The sequence below is a fragment of the Mobula birostris genome, chromosome 23 (assembly GCF_030028105.1).
Source record: "Mobula birostris isolate sMobBir1 chromosome 23, sMobBir1.hap1, whole genome shotgun sequence".
Classification (NCBI taxonomy): Eukaryota; Metazoa; Chordata; class Chondrichthyes; order Myliobatiformes; family Myliobatidae; genus Mobula; species Mobula birostris.
Window position 1 is genome coordinate 44,682,259 of NC_092392.1, and position 13,901 is coordinate 44,696,159.

The window sequence follows — 13,901 nt, forward strand, 5'->3', positions numbered from 1 at the left end:
TCCACTCTCCTGTCCTATCAGATTCACTCCTCTCCTGCCTTTTACCTTTCCCACCCACGTGGCTTCACCTAACACCTTCTAGCTAGCCTCCTTCTCCTCCCCCCAACTTTTTATTCTGATGTCTTCCCCCTTCTTTTCCAGTCCTGAAGAAGGGTCTCAACCCGACACCTTGACTGCTTGTTCATTTCCATGGATTCTACCTGACCTGCTGAGCTCCTCCAGAGTTTTGTCTATGTTGCTTTAGATTTCCAGCATCTGCAGAATTTCTTCTGTTTATATAAATTACCAGCTGTATAAATGGATCTGCGAGACAAAGCTTGAAAAAACTGATGCTCTTCAGTATTGGGAAGACCATGTTGTAATTACATGCAAATTTATGAAAACTACACAGAATCCAAGATTTCAAATAAACGTGAATAACAGTTCAGGCATTATCTTCAAATTATAGTCACTGTTTTTACATGAGAAACTCAGCTATCAATTTGTGAACGAGTTTCTATAAGCAGTAATGTGTAGTTAATGTTAAACTTAGTTTAGTGGTATTGGCTATGAAAACCTTCCGAGCCCCTATAAGAGTGTCATAATACTTGCTGACTCTGCCGATCTTTGCTGCAAGATGATGCTGACAGTGGAACAATCTTGAACAATATCATTGATATAGATGTTTTCATACCACTGCAGTGGAACCTTCAATCATGACTTCTTGTCTTGATGTTTCTGATATTCTCGTGTCTAGAAAGTCCTTGTATCTATCAAAATTTCAAGGGCTGAGTCTGCTTACTACTTTGTCCAGTCAAGTTTGCTTACAGTAATTAATCCTGACCATGTAGTTTTAAATACTAACTGTATGCTTACTCATTTCCACTGCTATTTGTCTTGAGTTTAAAAAATGTTAACAGCTAACAAAATAATTCTTGGATAAAAATGCACCTTTGTAACTCTGTCCTTTTTTTTGAAAACATTAATTATTCAGTTATAAAACTTGTTTTTCAGCTGGCCCTTGGAAATGTCATTAGTGCACTTGGTGATAAAAGTAAGCGAGTAACTCATGTGCCTTATAGAGACTCGAAACTAACCCGATTGCTACAAGATTCTTTGGGGGGTAATAGGTAGGTATTCACTGTAGATTGATTAGATCATTTTTAAGGTGGGTCTTGCTTATGTCTACTTTGTGTGATTCTTTTATGGGAGAAGGTTGGGCAATGGCAAGGTTGCATTTTTCTGGTTGCTGAAATTGAAGGGCCATCTGCTAATTTTAAACAATTGCTCTCAACCTTTCCAAAGTGCTTGAGCTTATAAACCAATCATCATTGAATCTTAATTTTGTGACCTGAACTATTCTCATGACCTTGTATTCAAAGCGATCATCCATTTGTATTAACACATACCCAATTGTACATTGTGGATATCTACCAAATAGGTAATGAATTGTGAAACTCTTGTCTCGGAGGACTTTAATCAAGTTGAAAATTATTGACGATGACAGGATATCCTGTTCATTATTCCTTTCCATGAAGGATCTTAACAAACAAACAATTAGTTAATTGAGGTTTTAGAAAGCAGACTGGCTGTATAACAACATAGTAATGTTGAAAATTGAAAAGAAATTGTCATTTAAAAGGGATGATTTTCCTCCTTTTGGGTTTTCAGGAGGCTTAAAATAGTGCATGTTGAATTTCGGTACCTCTTTGCGTAGAAAATAAGCCATTTGGGTAAATAAAAACAGTTAAAATAATGACAGTATGTTATTAATGTTCATCTGAGTTGAATTAAAATCAAGTTCAATTAATATTTCTAAATTTGTTGAATTTTCTCTTTAAGAAAAACCTAATGAATGGGCACACTGTAACATTCCTGTATCAATGGAAAATTCAGCAGGTAGTTAATTTGGTTCCTAATAACATGCTTTCTCAGTCTAGATATTTGGACTATTTCTAAAACTATAAAATTGATCTCATTTGGAATGTCATTGGTGCTGCATCTAGTGTAATGATTGAAGAAATAAAGGATAACGTGGCCCATTGTTAATGAATGATAAACAAGGGAAAATCTGCAGATGCTGTAAATTCAAGCAACACATACAGAATGCTGGAGGAACTCAGTAGGACGTCCTGCCAAAGGGTCTTAGCCCAAAACATCGACTGTACTTTGTTCTGTAGTACAGTCTGGCCTGCTGAGCTCCTCCAGCATTTTGTATGTGTTACATTAATGAATAATTCTGTTTTTCCTGCAAATGATACTTCTCAGCATAAATATTAATTTCTAAATCTAAGCAGAAACTTAATCCAGGCTCTTTAAACACTTGAAGAGAATACAGTCTGATAAAGCAAACAAGAATTTGGCTTTTTTCAATCACTTTTTCAGTCGCTTCATGAAAACTTTAAGAAATGGGAAACACCTCAAAACATGTTTGCCAGCATTTTTGCAACAGATCGGTGTGATGGCTTGCCTGCTTCATGCAACATTTTATTGCTCATTGCTAAATCTGGAAAGCCCCATACAATTCGAGAAGAACTGATTCTGCCAAAAATAAGGGAGGTTCTGAGTTACGGTTTTCCATAATTCACCAGACCAGATAATTAAAGCAGTTCCGCTCAGTGACAATTCTGTTCAAATAATATGTGTGAGAATGTGGAAGACATGTTGTGAACATACTTAGGACAACAGAATTTGCTCTGCAGTTGGATGAGTCAACTTTGCCAGACAATGAATCTTTGCTTCCTGATTATGTTTGCTTCATAAGAGAGGAAAGCATAATTCAGAAGTTATTTGTAAGGGAACTAGAAATAGATACGAAGGTGAGTCAATATTTCGAGTTGTTGAGCAAGTTTGCAAAGAGAATGACATTCCACTCACCAACATTCATACTTGTACTGCAGATGGGACACCGTCAATGACAGGACACTACCCAGAGGTTATTACTTTCTCAGAAAAACCTATACTTACTTACTGAGACAAGATCTCGTTGAGAAAAACCTAAGTAATCCGCTGCACGAATCATTAAATACTGTTATCACAGAGGAAAATAAAATCAAGTCCCGTGCTCTCAATTCTTGACTACTTCAAGAGGTTTAGATGGCTCTCTAAAGGAAACTGCCTGAGACACTTTTATACACTCTTTGAGACTGTGATAAAATTCTTTGAAGACTCGAATGCTTCATTCAGTAATCAACTCAAGAATAATCAGATAAGACATTGCTGATTTGTCAGAATTATTTGCAAAGTTTATGGAACCAATCTTCAGTTGTAAGGAAGTGATATGAATCTTATCAAAGTCAGATCAGTGGTCTCCACGTTTCTGTTCAAGTTGATCTTATTTAAGTGCAACATTGATGGTTGCGGCCTTTTTCCAATTTTCAAGTCTCTTTGATTTGAAAGAAAAAGAAAATCAGATAATAATCTTAAAGTATACTGTGCCCGTTTGGATAAGCTGCCTAAAGAAATGTCGAAGAGATTTCAGGATCTTCTCATGATCCAAATTTCAGCTTGAGTAATAAATTCATTCCTGAACACTTGTAATGAGGAATTAACAGGAAGGAAGAGGGAAAAATTTAATTCACTACAAAAGGACTTTGAACTGAAGCTGAAGTTCAGAAATGAAATATCAAGACTTTGGTTGCAGAAAGAAGTCTCTGAACACCGCCCTGCCCTGTGGAAAAAGGTTTAGATGCTCTTTATTGCCTTTCGAATATCATTCTTAGTGGAACGTGGTCTCAGTGCATGCAGCCGGCCAACTTCTTTCAGAGTGATGAAACAGACTCCTTCTGAGTGACATTCAGCCTGATGTTGAGAAGGTGATAAGCACTGCACCAAGCCCATCCATCTCATTGAAAGGTGAAAAAGCAATGAAGTAGTGAATAGTTGGATGGCTAATGTACGCTCTTAAGATTGTCGATGAGAATTGTCTTCACTGTAACTAAATAAATAATTTTATTTGTAGCTTTAAGTAGATTTGAATAATTTTGTGATTATTTGTCACTGATCTGAATTTGCAATTATTTGTCACTGCTTTGGATCTGCAGTTCCGATTTTCTTTCACTGTGGATCGTAAATCAAAATTCTTTATAGTTTTTATATTATGGCTGGAGAAGGAGCATGGGTGCTGGGGATGTGGTCTGGAAACCAAGAGGACATTAATCCAAAAATGTTTGGGAACCACTGTAATCAGATATTCTTTAATTAGTTCAGCACACCGTGGGTCAAAGAGCCTGTTCCTGTGCTGCAGTACTCTGTTCTATGCTTCAAAGGCTTTATTACAACTGGTGCATATTATTATGAAATCACATAGTTAAAAGTGCCTCTGTTCCAATTGTATGTTTTGGTAAAATTTCTGAACTATAAACATAGAACAATGCAGCATCGGACAGACCCATCAGCCTATGAGATTGTGCTGAAAATAATTGTATATGCATTGGAAAGGGAGATAGGGATACCTGTTAGTTCTAAGAGAACTATCTGGAATGTTAAACTTGTATATTGCACTAAATGATCAAATAAAAATACTAGGCAGATGATAAAGGGTTGCTATCAATAGCCAGGAATGGAGAATTCTACCAAAACTGATGTGCAATCAAGCAGCTTACAAATAGTGACATCATGGTAAATAATTCCCCTCCATCTTTTCCTTGCTGTATAGTTTATTCTCAAATTATCTGGCTGTTTGGGATTTGTAGAAAGATCATTTATGGTGCAGTATTATAAATCTGTAGGTGGTGTGTGTTCAAATAAGTTAAAAGGAAATGCATATTAACAGTTGTAAGATACTGAATCACTTGAGTGGAAATTATTTTTAATTTTTTTGTTCAGTTACTATGATTTGATAAAGATATAGTAATGGCAAGTTGTACTTTGATTAAATGGCATTGCTAAATTTATTGCATGGCTTTACTAGTTGGGTACTTAAACGGATGTGTACAAACATACTGCGTGAGATCCAGGAGATGTACTTCAATAGTAAATCGAATTTTCTTTTGCAGCCAGACGGTTATGATCGCATGTGTTGGTCCATCAGATCGTGATTTCATGGAAACTTTGAACACATTGAAATATGCAAATCGTGCACGAAACATCAAAAATAAAGTGATGGTTAACCAAGACAGGGCAAGCCAACAAATCAATGCACTCCGAGGTGAAATAGCACGACTCCAGATGGAACTTACAGAGTATAAGACGGTAAGCAAATTTTAAGGAAAACCTGAAGGGAATCCTGAATGTCTCCTGGATATTTTTCATTCTGCACAGTATAGGAAGTCACCTCTTTGTAATTTCTATCAGAAACTTGAGTAACAGATTTAGTCATTTTTGAGATCATGCAGGAACTTTACCAGGTGAGTTAATGGTTTGGCACAGTTAAAATTTCTGACCTGCATAGTAATGTCCACATATTCTCAACTCCTTTCAGATGACCATTGCAATAAAACACCAATAATCCTTCATTCTCAGGCAGATTTTCCACAGTACTTACACTTTTTTGTTTATCCCAGCACACTTGATTCACAATTTTTAAAAAATGTTGCACAGTAAAGTTATACATTTTCTAGTGAGCTTGGTGATTTTAAAGAAAACATGGGGTCCAGATATCTTAAGCAGAGGGCGAGAAACTGAGACAGGCAGAGTTGTACTGTATTCAATTCACGCAATTTTTGTTTAAGTAATTTTTGGTGTAATGATATCAACACCGCTGACCATGCAAGTACTTATCATCCTTCTTAATTTGTGCTTGAGCAGATGCTTCCGCAGCAGTCTGCTGCATTGAGCCTGTCCTCAGTGTTTTTCATCCTATGGCTGAAAAGAATGGATAAAATGGTATCATATTTGTGTAATCTCTGGTAGTGATTATACCAAGTTCTGTCTTGGCCTGGATGATTATATGCTTGGCAGCTGCTAGTGATATCGTACTTTATATAATAGGACACAAGTGGTGAAGGGACTTGATATTTTGACGGATAGCGTCCTAATTTGTTTAGCTGCTTTGTTTTCAATGGTGTTGAGCACTCCTGAGTTATTGTGATACTTGGCCATATCTACGAGAGTACTTTATTTTGCTCCTCATCCACTGTGTAAGAGATTAAGTCTCATGAGGACAAAACCATTCAAAGTGAGTTTCAGGTTACCTACTGCTGTTGTGAGGATAAAACACAGTACTTGCTATTCTCATTGGTCACATTGTGTCACTTGGACAGAGTGATGCAAAGATAATCACAGGTATCCTGTCTAATGCCTCATTTCAGACCACAGATCATCTTCTCATTGCTTGATCTTGCACACTTACAATCCTCCATGAACATCTCAACTCAGATTTTCACCCCAAACCTCAGCCACATCCAACTACTTTCCCAGCGGTGCCTTGGTCTCCAGACTGATCCCTGTCCTGCTGTGGACCTTGACTTCTGAGCAAATCTGGCCCCATTTTTTTTCTGCTCCATCCACAGACCTGTGTGTGATTCTAGTTGTCTGCACATCTACCCACCTTCTCTGTCATGTTCTTGCCCTAAAATCTCATGGAGTTATCATGGTCTTGTGGGAATGGAAAGAGTTGGTTGCGAGTAGTGGTGAGCGAAACAGCAGCCTGAGAGATGCACTGAATAAGTTTGAGTCAAGTCAGTTTAATGTTGATGGTGGGTAGAGTACTGGAGAATAGATCCTGACTTTAGCTGAACTTAGTATTTAGGCATGCTGTTTTAATCAAAGACAGTTGACTGAAGCAAATATCAATAGTGGGAATTTGGAGACTAGAAGCAGTGTTCCTACAATTCAAATAATGATTGTATAATATTATGTATTTGTGGTCTTTTTGAGGTGAGTAGGACCCATGTGTATTTAAAAAAAATAGTGGTATGGCCTGAAGAACCTTCTTCCAGACCAGGCTGGAACATAATGTCAGAGAAATCTGAGATGAGCTTGGATTTTTAAAGCAAATCAACTGTTCTTTATTTTTGTTAGGGCAAGAGAATAATTGGAGATGATGGTGTGGAGAGTATTAATGATATGTTTCATGAAAATTCTATGCTACAAACTGAAAACAATAATCTGCGAATGAGAGTAAAGGCAATGCAAGAAACTATAGAATCACTGAGGGCAAGAGTAACACAACTTCTCAGTGATCAGGTCATTCAAGTACTTGCCAAATCAGGTAAACTCTTAACTTATTAAAATTCAAAATTTGGAAAAAATTATGCTGTTTGTTCCTGACAATTTTTCATTGTGATTTAATGGTATAAGTCTATAATTACGTATTCCCAAATAATCTGGTCAAGAGCCAATTCCTCTTTTCCTGAGGTATTCTGAAAATCCTCTGCAAAGATGACCAAACTCGTTATTAGCGAAAGCAAACTTGAACAAATGAACCTTATGGAACTTTTATATTTAAACCCCCATATCATGGCCAATCCCCACGACCTCACACATCCTTTTCACGTTAGAGTTGAAGGGAGAGTGGGGGAGAAATATATACAATTGTTAAAGCTGGTGTGAGATTCTGAAATATTTCACATCCCCAGCTGATAATAATTTAATTGCATTTAAATTGTTCTGATATAAGTTTTCTATCATATCAAATTATAGGAGATGGAAATGAAGAAATTAGTGCAATGATCCAGAATTATATAAAAGAAGTTGAAGATCTCAGGTAACTGTAATTTCATTTTAAGATGAAGATACATGCATATTGACACACACCATTTTTGAGAAAAGACAAAAATTTATGTAGAGGTAGGAAACTTGGATTGTCAAGTTTACACCATCATTTAGTAAGTTTGTGGCCTATCTGATTGTAATCTCAACTCCATATTCACATCTAGCTCGGGCATTGTTTTACCCTGTTGTTTTTCAAGAACCTATTTCTGTCTTCCTTAAGGAGTAGTAGAAGCATCGTCTGAATATTGTTAGTCGAGAGTTCTGAAGATCTAAAATGCTTGAAAAAGATTTCACCTTGTTCTTGTCTTAAATGGGTATCCCTTTATTTTTAAGCAATAATCCCAAGTTCTAGATTCTCACTTAAGGAGAAACCTCTTCACAGCCACTCTGTCAGGATCACTCATAATTTTGTGTGTTATTAATGTCTCTTATAATTCTAAACTGCAATGAGTGCAAACCTAGCCCTCTAAGTTTTCCTCTTAAGACCTCCTACCTGCTCCAAGTATTAGATTGAATTTTCTCTAACTGTTCCAAGTACATTACCACATTTAAATAAGCAGACAAGTGCTGTATAGTGTGTTGCCAATGCTTCATATAACTGTGGTTTAACCTCTGAATTTATGATACCCTCTAAGATTATGTTAGAAAGTGAAAAATGTGTGGGATTTTCCCAAGAATGAGGATCATTGGCCTTTTGCTTTCAAGCAGACTGCACAATGAATTCAATATTACATTGCAAGATGCACCTTATATTAAAAAAAACTCAGTTAGCAAGTAACTGCAAGATGGTCCTTGAAGTCTCCTCATAATACTATTTGCATTCTATATTGTTCATGCAACTTCCACGGAACATTTCTGTGGAGTATTTCATGCTATTCTAGTATTTATCTCTTAACCCATAGTTCCATTCTTAGCCTTGTACTGTTTTATTATTTTAGATCAAAACTATTTGAGAGTGAAGCTATGAATGAAAACCTTCGTCGTAACCTTTCAAGGGCTTCAGCAAGACCCCCATATCTTAATGGTACTTTTTCTGGTTCAGTCCTTGGTTCAGAAAAGGATACAATGGATGTCTTGGAAATGGCTAAAAAGGACTTGGAAAAGCTCAAGAAAAAGGAGAAAAAAAAGAAAAAAAGGTGTGCGTTGTTCCTGAATATCGCCTACAGTTATTAAATTGCTGTAATGCATTTTATTGTTAATGGGATGTGGATAGCAATGTTATGTTTCAATTGGATTTTTCTAAATATAGTTTGTTAAAAGTTTCTTTGTGGGTCTCAGTTAATTGTGTGCATGAGGTAAATTCAACTTTTCATGTTAAATATTCTTTTATTTTAAATATTTGTATTAAATTTTATGTTTCAGATAGGGTTTTTATCTTAGCAAGTTTTGGTAGCTTTCTGTTCATTTTGTCATTTCACCATTTTACCAATGCACACCTTTTCCCCCATCAACTTGATATACAATCTAGTCTGTCATATTCTTTCTCTCTTGATTGGGTCTCCTCTTGTCACAAGGACAAGCTAGAGTGAGGACAACATTTGAACAGGTCTTAGCATCACTATTTAATTGGCTATTAGGCAAGAACTGGAAAAATTAGAGATGGACTACTATAAGAAATTTCCTGTTCAATATTTGAACTTGGATGGCATAGACTCATGTTTAGAAGTAGGAAGACAATGTAGAATATTTAAGTTTAACTTCTACAGAGAGTGACAGATTTGTGGAGCAGAGTATCATGTTCAAAGTTCTAAAGAAGAATTGAAAATCTGAAGGAGATGGGCAGTTGGCAGTTTATTGACATCTGGCCAGAGAAACTGTTGACTTTTTTCCCCAGTCTTAAACTTTTCCATGTTTTAAAATCCTGGTTTTGGATGTGGTTTTCTTGAGTTAAAAATTAACTTGCACACGTTTATATTAAGTTAATTTTTCACTCCTTTATTGCCTTGATATATTCTGGATTGAGAAATATTTCTTTTTTTCATCTTTATTGCAGTTTCATATTGTCAAAAAGAACATAGCTTGCATTTTAAGTGTGGTTTCTTTGTAACCATAGTTTAAAATTTCCTGTTACAGTATAATATTTTGTTAGTTTACCATCACAATGTAAGTCATTTCTGTTCCAAAGCACTTGGAATTCAGTTAAAGTCATGAAGCTTATTTTCAATCATTAAAAATGGTTTTGGAATATTAGTGGTTAAAAACATGTACTTCAGCTATATTTTATTACTATAACAGGATATGTATTTTAATACGGTGGTTCAAGATGTGATTTCTGTGCAAGTTTTTTTTTTGTTTTGCAAACAGACAACTACAACTGTTCACTTGAAGAAGCAAAGGTCCATGTAATACGTAGATAATTTGTATTTTGCTGATAACAAAACCTGTGACTCTTACTCTGCAGGGAAATAAAAAATCACCACCTCATATATACAACACACACAAAAGTTGCTGGTGAACACAGCAGGCCAGGCGGCATCTCCAGGAAGAGGTGCAGTCGACGTTTCAGGCCGAGACCCTTGCAGTCGACGTTTCAGGCCGAGACCCTTCGTCAGGACTGACGAAGGGTCTCGGCCTGAAACGTCGACTGCACCTCTTCCTAGAGATGCTGCCTGGCCTGCTGCGTTCACCAGCAACTTTTATATGTGTTGCTTGAATTTCCAGCATCTGCAGAATTCCTGTTGTTTGCGTTTTTAACTTCATATATACATTCAGTTATTGCATTTATAACATACAGTGCTTTGTAAAAGTATTCAGCCTCTCCTTTGTTCACATAAGTGAATATTACATTAAAAGATTCTGATCAATTTAACCGACAATTTTTGTTTGTGAATCATCTGCTCCTTTTTCACAGTAGAGCCAAAAAACCATGGAAAATTGTAAAGCATGAAAAACTAGAAATACAGAAACTGAGATGTTAGCAATTCAAAAGTATTCATTCACCTTTGCTGAATACTTATTTGAACCAACTCTTGCAGGTCCTACAGCCAGTAGTCTTTTTGAGTAAGTCTCTTAGATTTGCACAACATGATGGTGCAAGATTTGCCCATTCCTCCTTGCAAAATTGCTCAAGCTGTGCTGGGTTTGTTAGATAGTCGTGGTGCTCAGCAATCTTGAAGTCATGCCAGAGGTGTTCAATTGGGGTTAAGGTCAGGACTCTGATTAGGCCACTCCAGAACATCAATTTTCTTCATTTGAAGCCACTCCATGGTTGCTCTGGCAGTGTGCGTTGGGTCATTGTCCTGTGAAAAATGAAGTTCCTCCCCAGTTTAAGCTTTCTGACAGAGGCTAGCAAGTTTTTATCCAGAATCTCTCTGTATTTAGCAACATTCATTTTAAGAACATAGAATAGTACAGCACATACAGGCCCTTCGGCCCACAATGTTGTGCCGACCCTCGGACCCTGCCTGCCACACCTTAAATTCCTCCATATACCTGTCTAGTAATCTCTTAAACTTCACTAGTATATCTGCCTCCACCACTGACTCGGGCAGTGCATTCCATGCACCAACCACTCTCTGAGTAAAAAAACCTTCCTCTAATATCCCCCTTGAACTTCCCACCCCTTACCTTAAAGCCATGTCCTCTTGTATTGAGCAGCGGTACCCTGGGGAAGAGGTGCTGGCTATCCACTCTATATCTGTTCCTCTTATTATCTTGTATATCTCTATCATGTCTCCTCTCATCCTCCTTCTCTCCAAAGAGTAAAGCCCTAGCTCCCTTAATCTCTGATCATAATCCATACTTTTTAAACCAGGCAGCATCCTGGTAAATCTCCTCTGTACCTTTTCCAATGCTTCCACATCCTTCCTGTAGTGAGGCAACCAGAACTGGACACAGTACTCCAAGTGTGGCCTAACCAGAGTTTTATAAAGCTGCATCATTACCTCGTGACTCTTAAACTCTATCCCTCGACTTATGAAAGCTAACACCCCATAAGCTTTCTTAACTACCCTATCCACCTGTGAGACGACTTTCAGGGATCTGTGGACATGTACCCCCAGATCCCTCTGCCCCTCCACACTACCAAGTATCCTGCCATTTACTTTGTACTCTGCCTTGGAGTTTGTCCTTCCAAAGTGTACCACCTCACACTTCTCTGGGTTGAACTCCATCTTCCGCTTCTCAGCCCACTTCTGCATCCTATCAATGCCTCTCTGCAATCTTCAACAATCCTATACACTATCTACAACACCACCAACCTTTGTGTCGTCTGCAAACTTGCCAACCCACCCTTCTACCCCCACATCCAGGTCGCTAATAAAAATCACGAAAAGTAGAGATCCCAGAACAGATCCTTGTGGGACACCACTAGTCACAATCCTCCAAACTGAATGTACTCCCTCCACCACGACCCTCTGTTTTCTGCAGGCAAGCCAATTCTGAATCCACCTGGCCAAACTTCCCTGGATCCCATGCCTTCTGACTTTCTGAATAAGCCTACCAAGTGGAACCTTGTCAAATGCCTTACTAAAATCCATATAGATCACATCCACTGCACTACCCTCATCTATATGCTTGGTCACCTCCTCAAAGAACTCTATCAGACTTGTTAGACACGATCTGCCCTTCACAAAGCCATGCTGACTGTCCCTGATCAGACCATGATTCTCTAAATGCCCATAGATCCTATCTCTAAGAATCGTTTCCAACAGCTTTCCCACCACAGACGTAAGGCTCACTGGTCTATAATTACCCAGACTATCCCTACTACCTTTTTTGAACAAGGGGACAACATTCGCCTCCCTCCAATCCTCTGGTGCCATTCCCGTGGACAACGAGGACATAAAGATCCTAGCCAGAGGCTCAGCAATCTCTTCCCTCGCCTCGTGGAGCAGCCTGGGGAATATTCCATCAGGCCCCGGGGACTTATTCGTCCTAATGTATTTTAACAACTCCAACACCTCCTCTCCCTTAATATCAACATGCTCCAGAACATCAACCTCACTCATATTGTCCTCACCATCATCAAGTTCCCTCTCATTGGTGGATACCGAAGAGAAGTATTCATTGAGGACCTTGCTCACTTCCACAGCCTCCAGGCACATCTTGCCACCTTTATCTCTAATCAGTCCTACCTTAAATTCTGTCATCCTTTTTTTCTTCACATAATTGAAGAATGCCTTGGGGTTTTCCTTTACCCTACTCTCCAAGGTCTTTTCATGCCCCCTTCTTGCTCTTCTCAGCCCCTTCTTAAGCTCCTTTCTTGCTTCCCTATATTCCTCAATAGACCCATGTGATCCTTGCTTCCTAAACCTCATGTATGCTGCCGCCTTCCACCTGACTAGATTTTCCACCTCACTTGTCACCCATGGTTCCTTCACCCTACCATTCTTTATCTTCCTCACCGGGACAAATTTAATCCCTAATCTGCAAGAGATCTCTAAACATCGACCACATGTCCGTAGGACAAATTTAATCCCTAATCTGCAAGAGATCTCTAAACATCGACCACATGTCCGTAGTACATTACCCTGCAAAAACGTCATCCCAATTCACACCTGCAAGTTCTAGCCTTATAGCCTTATAATTTGCCCTTCCCCAATTCCTGTCCTCTCTGATTTTATCCTTTTCCATGATGATGCTAAAGGCCAGGGAGTGGTGGTCACTGTCCCCCAGATGCTCACCCACTGAGAGATCTGTGGCCTGACCCGGTTCATTACCTAGTACTAGATCTAGTATGGCACTCCCCCTAGTCGGCCTGTCCACATACTGTGACAGGAATCCGTCCTGGACACACTTAAACTCTGCCCCATCTAAACCCTTGGAACTAATCAGGTGCCAATCTATATTAGGGAAGTTAAAGTCACCCATGGTAACAACCCTGTTATTTTTGCACCTTTCCAAAATCTGCCTCCCAATCTGCTCCTCTGTATCTCTGCTGCTACCAGGGGGCCTATAGAATACCCCCAATAGAGTGACTGCTCCTTTCCTGTTCCTGACTTCCACCCATACTGACTCAAAAGAGGATCCTGCTACATTACCCACCCTTTCTGGAGCTGTATAGTATCCCTAACCAGTAATGCCACCCTTCCTCCCCTTCCCCTCCCCCCCCATCCCTTTTAAAGCACTGAAATCCAGGAATATTGAGAATCCATTCCTGCCCTGGTGCCAGCCAAGTCTCTGTAATGGCCACTGCATCATAATTCCGTGTATGTATCCAAGCTCTCAGTTCATCACCTTTGTTCCTGATGCTTCTTGCATTGAGGTGCACACACTTCAGCCCTTCTACCTTACTACCTTTACACCATTTATTCTGCTTCTCTTTC

General features: G+C 38.6%; 1 protein-coding gene across 3 annotated transcripts in view; it reads left to right on the top strand.

Annotated features, from left to right (window-relative positions):
* Positions 1–13,901, top strand: part of LOC140186827 (kinesin-like protein KIF21A) — a 132,211-nt gene that overhangs the window by 52,510 nt on the left and 65,800 nt on the right. For all 3 annotated transcript variants that reach the window (XM_072241438.1, XM_072241441.1, XM_072241439.1), the window contains exons 7-11: positions 994–1,109; positions 4,977–5,172; positions 6,943–7,132; positions 7,564–7,627; positions 8,574–8,771. In XM_072241438.1, the coding sequence (XP_072097539.1) occupies positions 994–1,109; positions 4,977–5,172; positions 6,943–7,132; positions 7,564–7,627; positions 8,574–8,771 (764 nt within the window). The remainder of the gene's footprint in view (positions 1–993; positions 1,110–4,976; positions 5,173–6,942; positions 7,133–7,563; positions 7,628–8,573; positions 8,772–13,901) is intronic.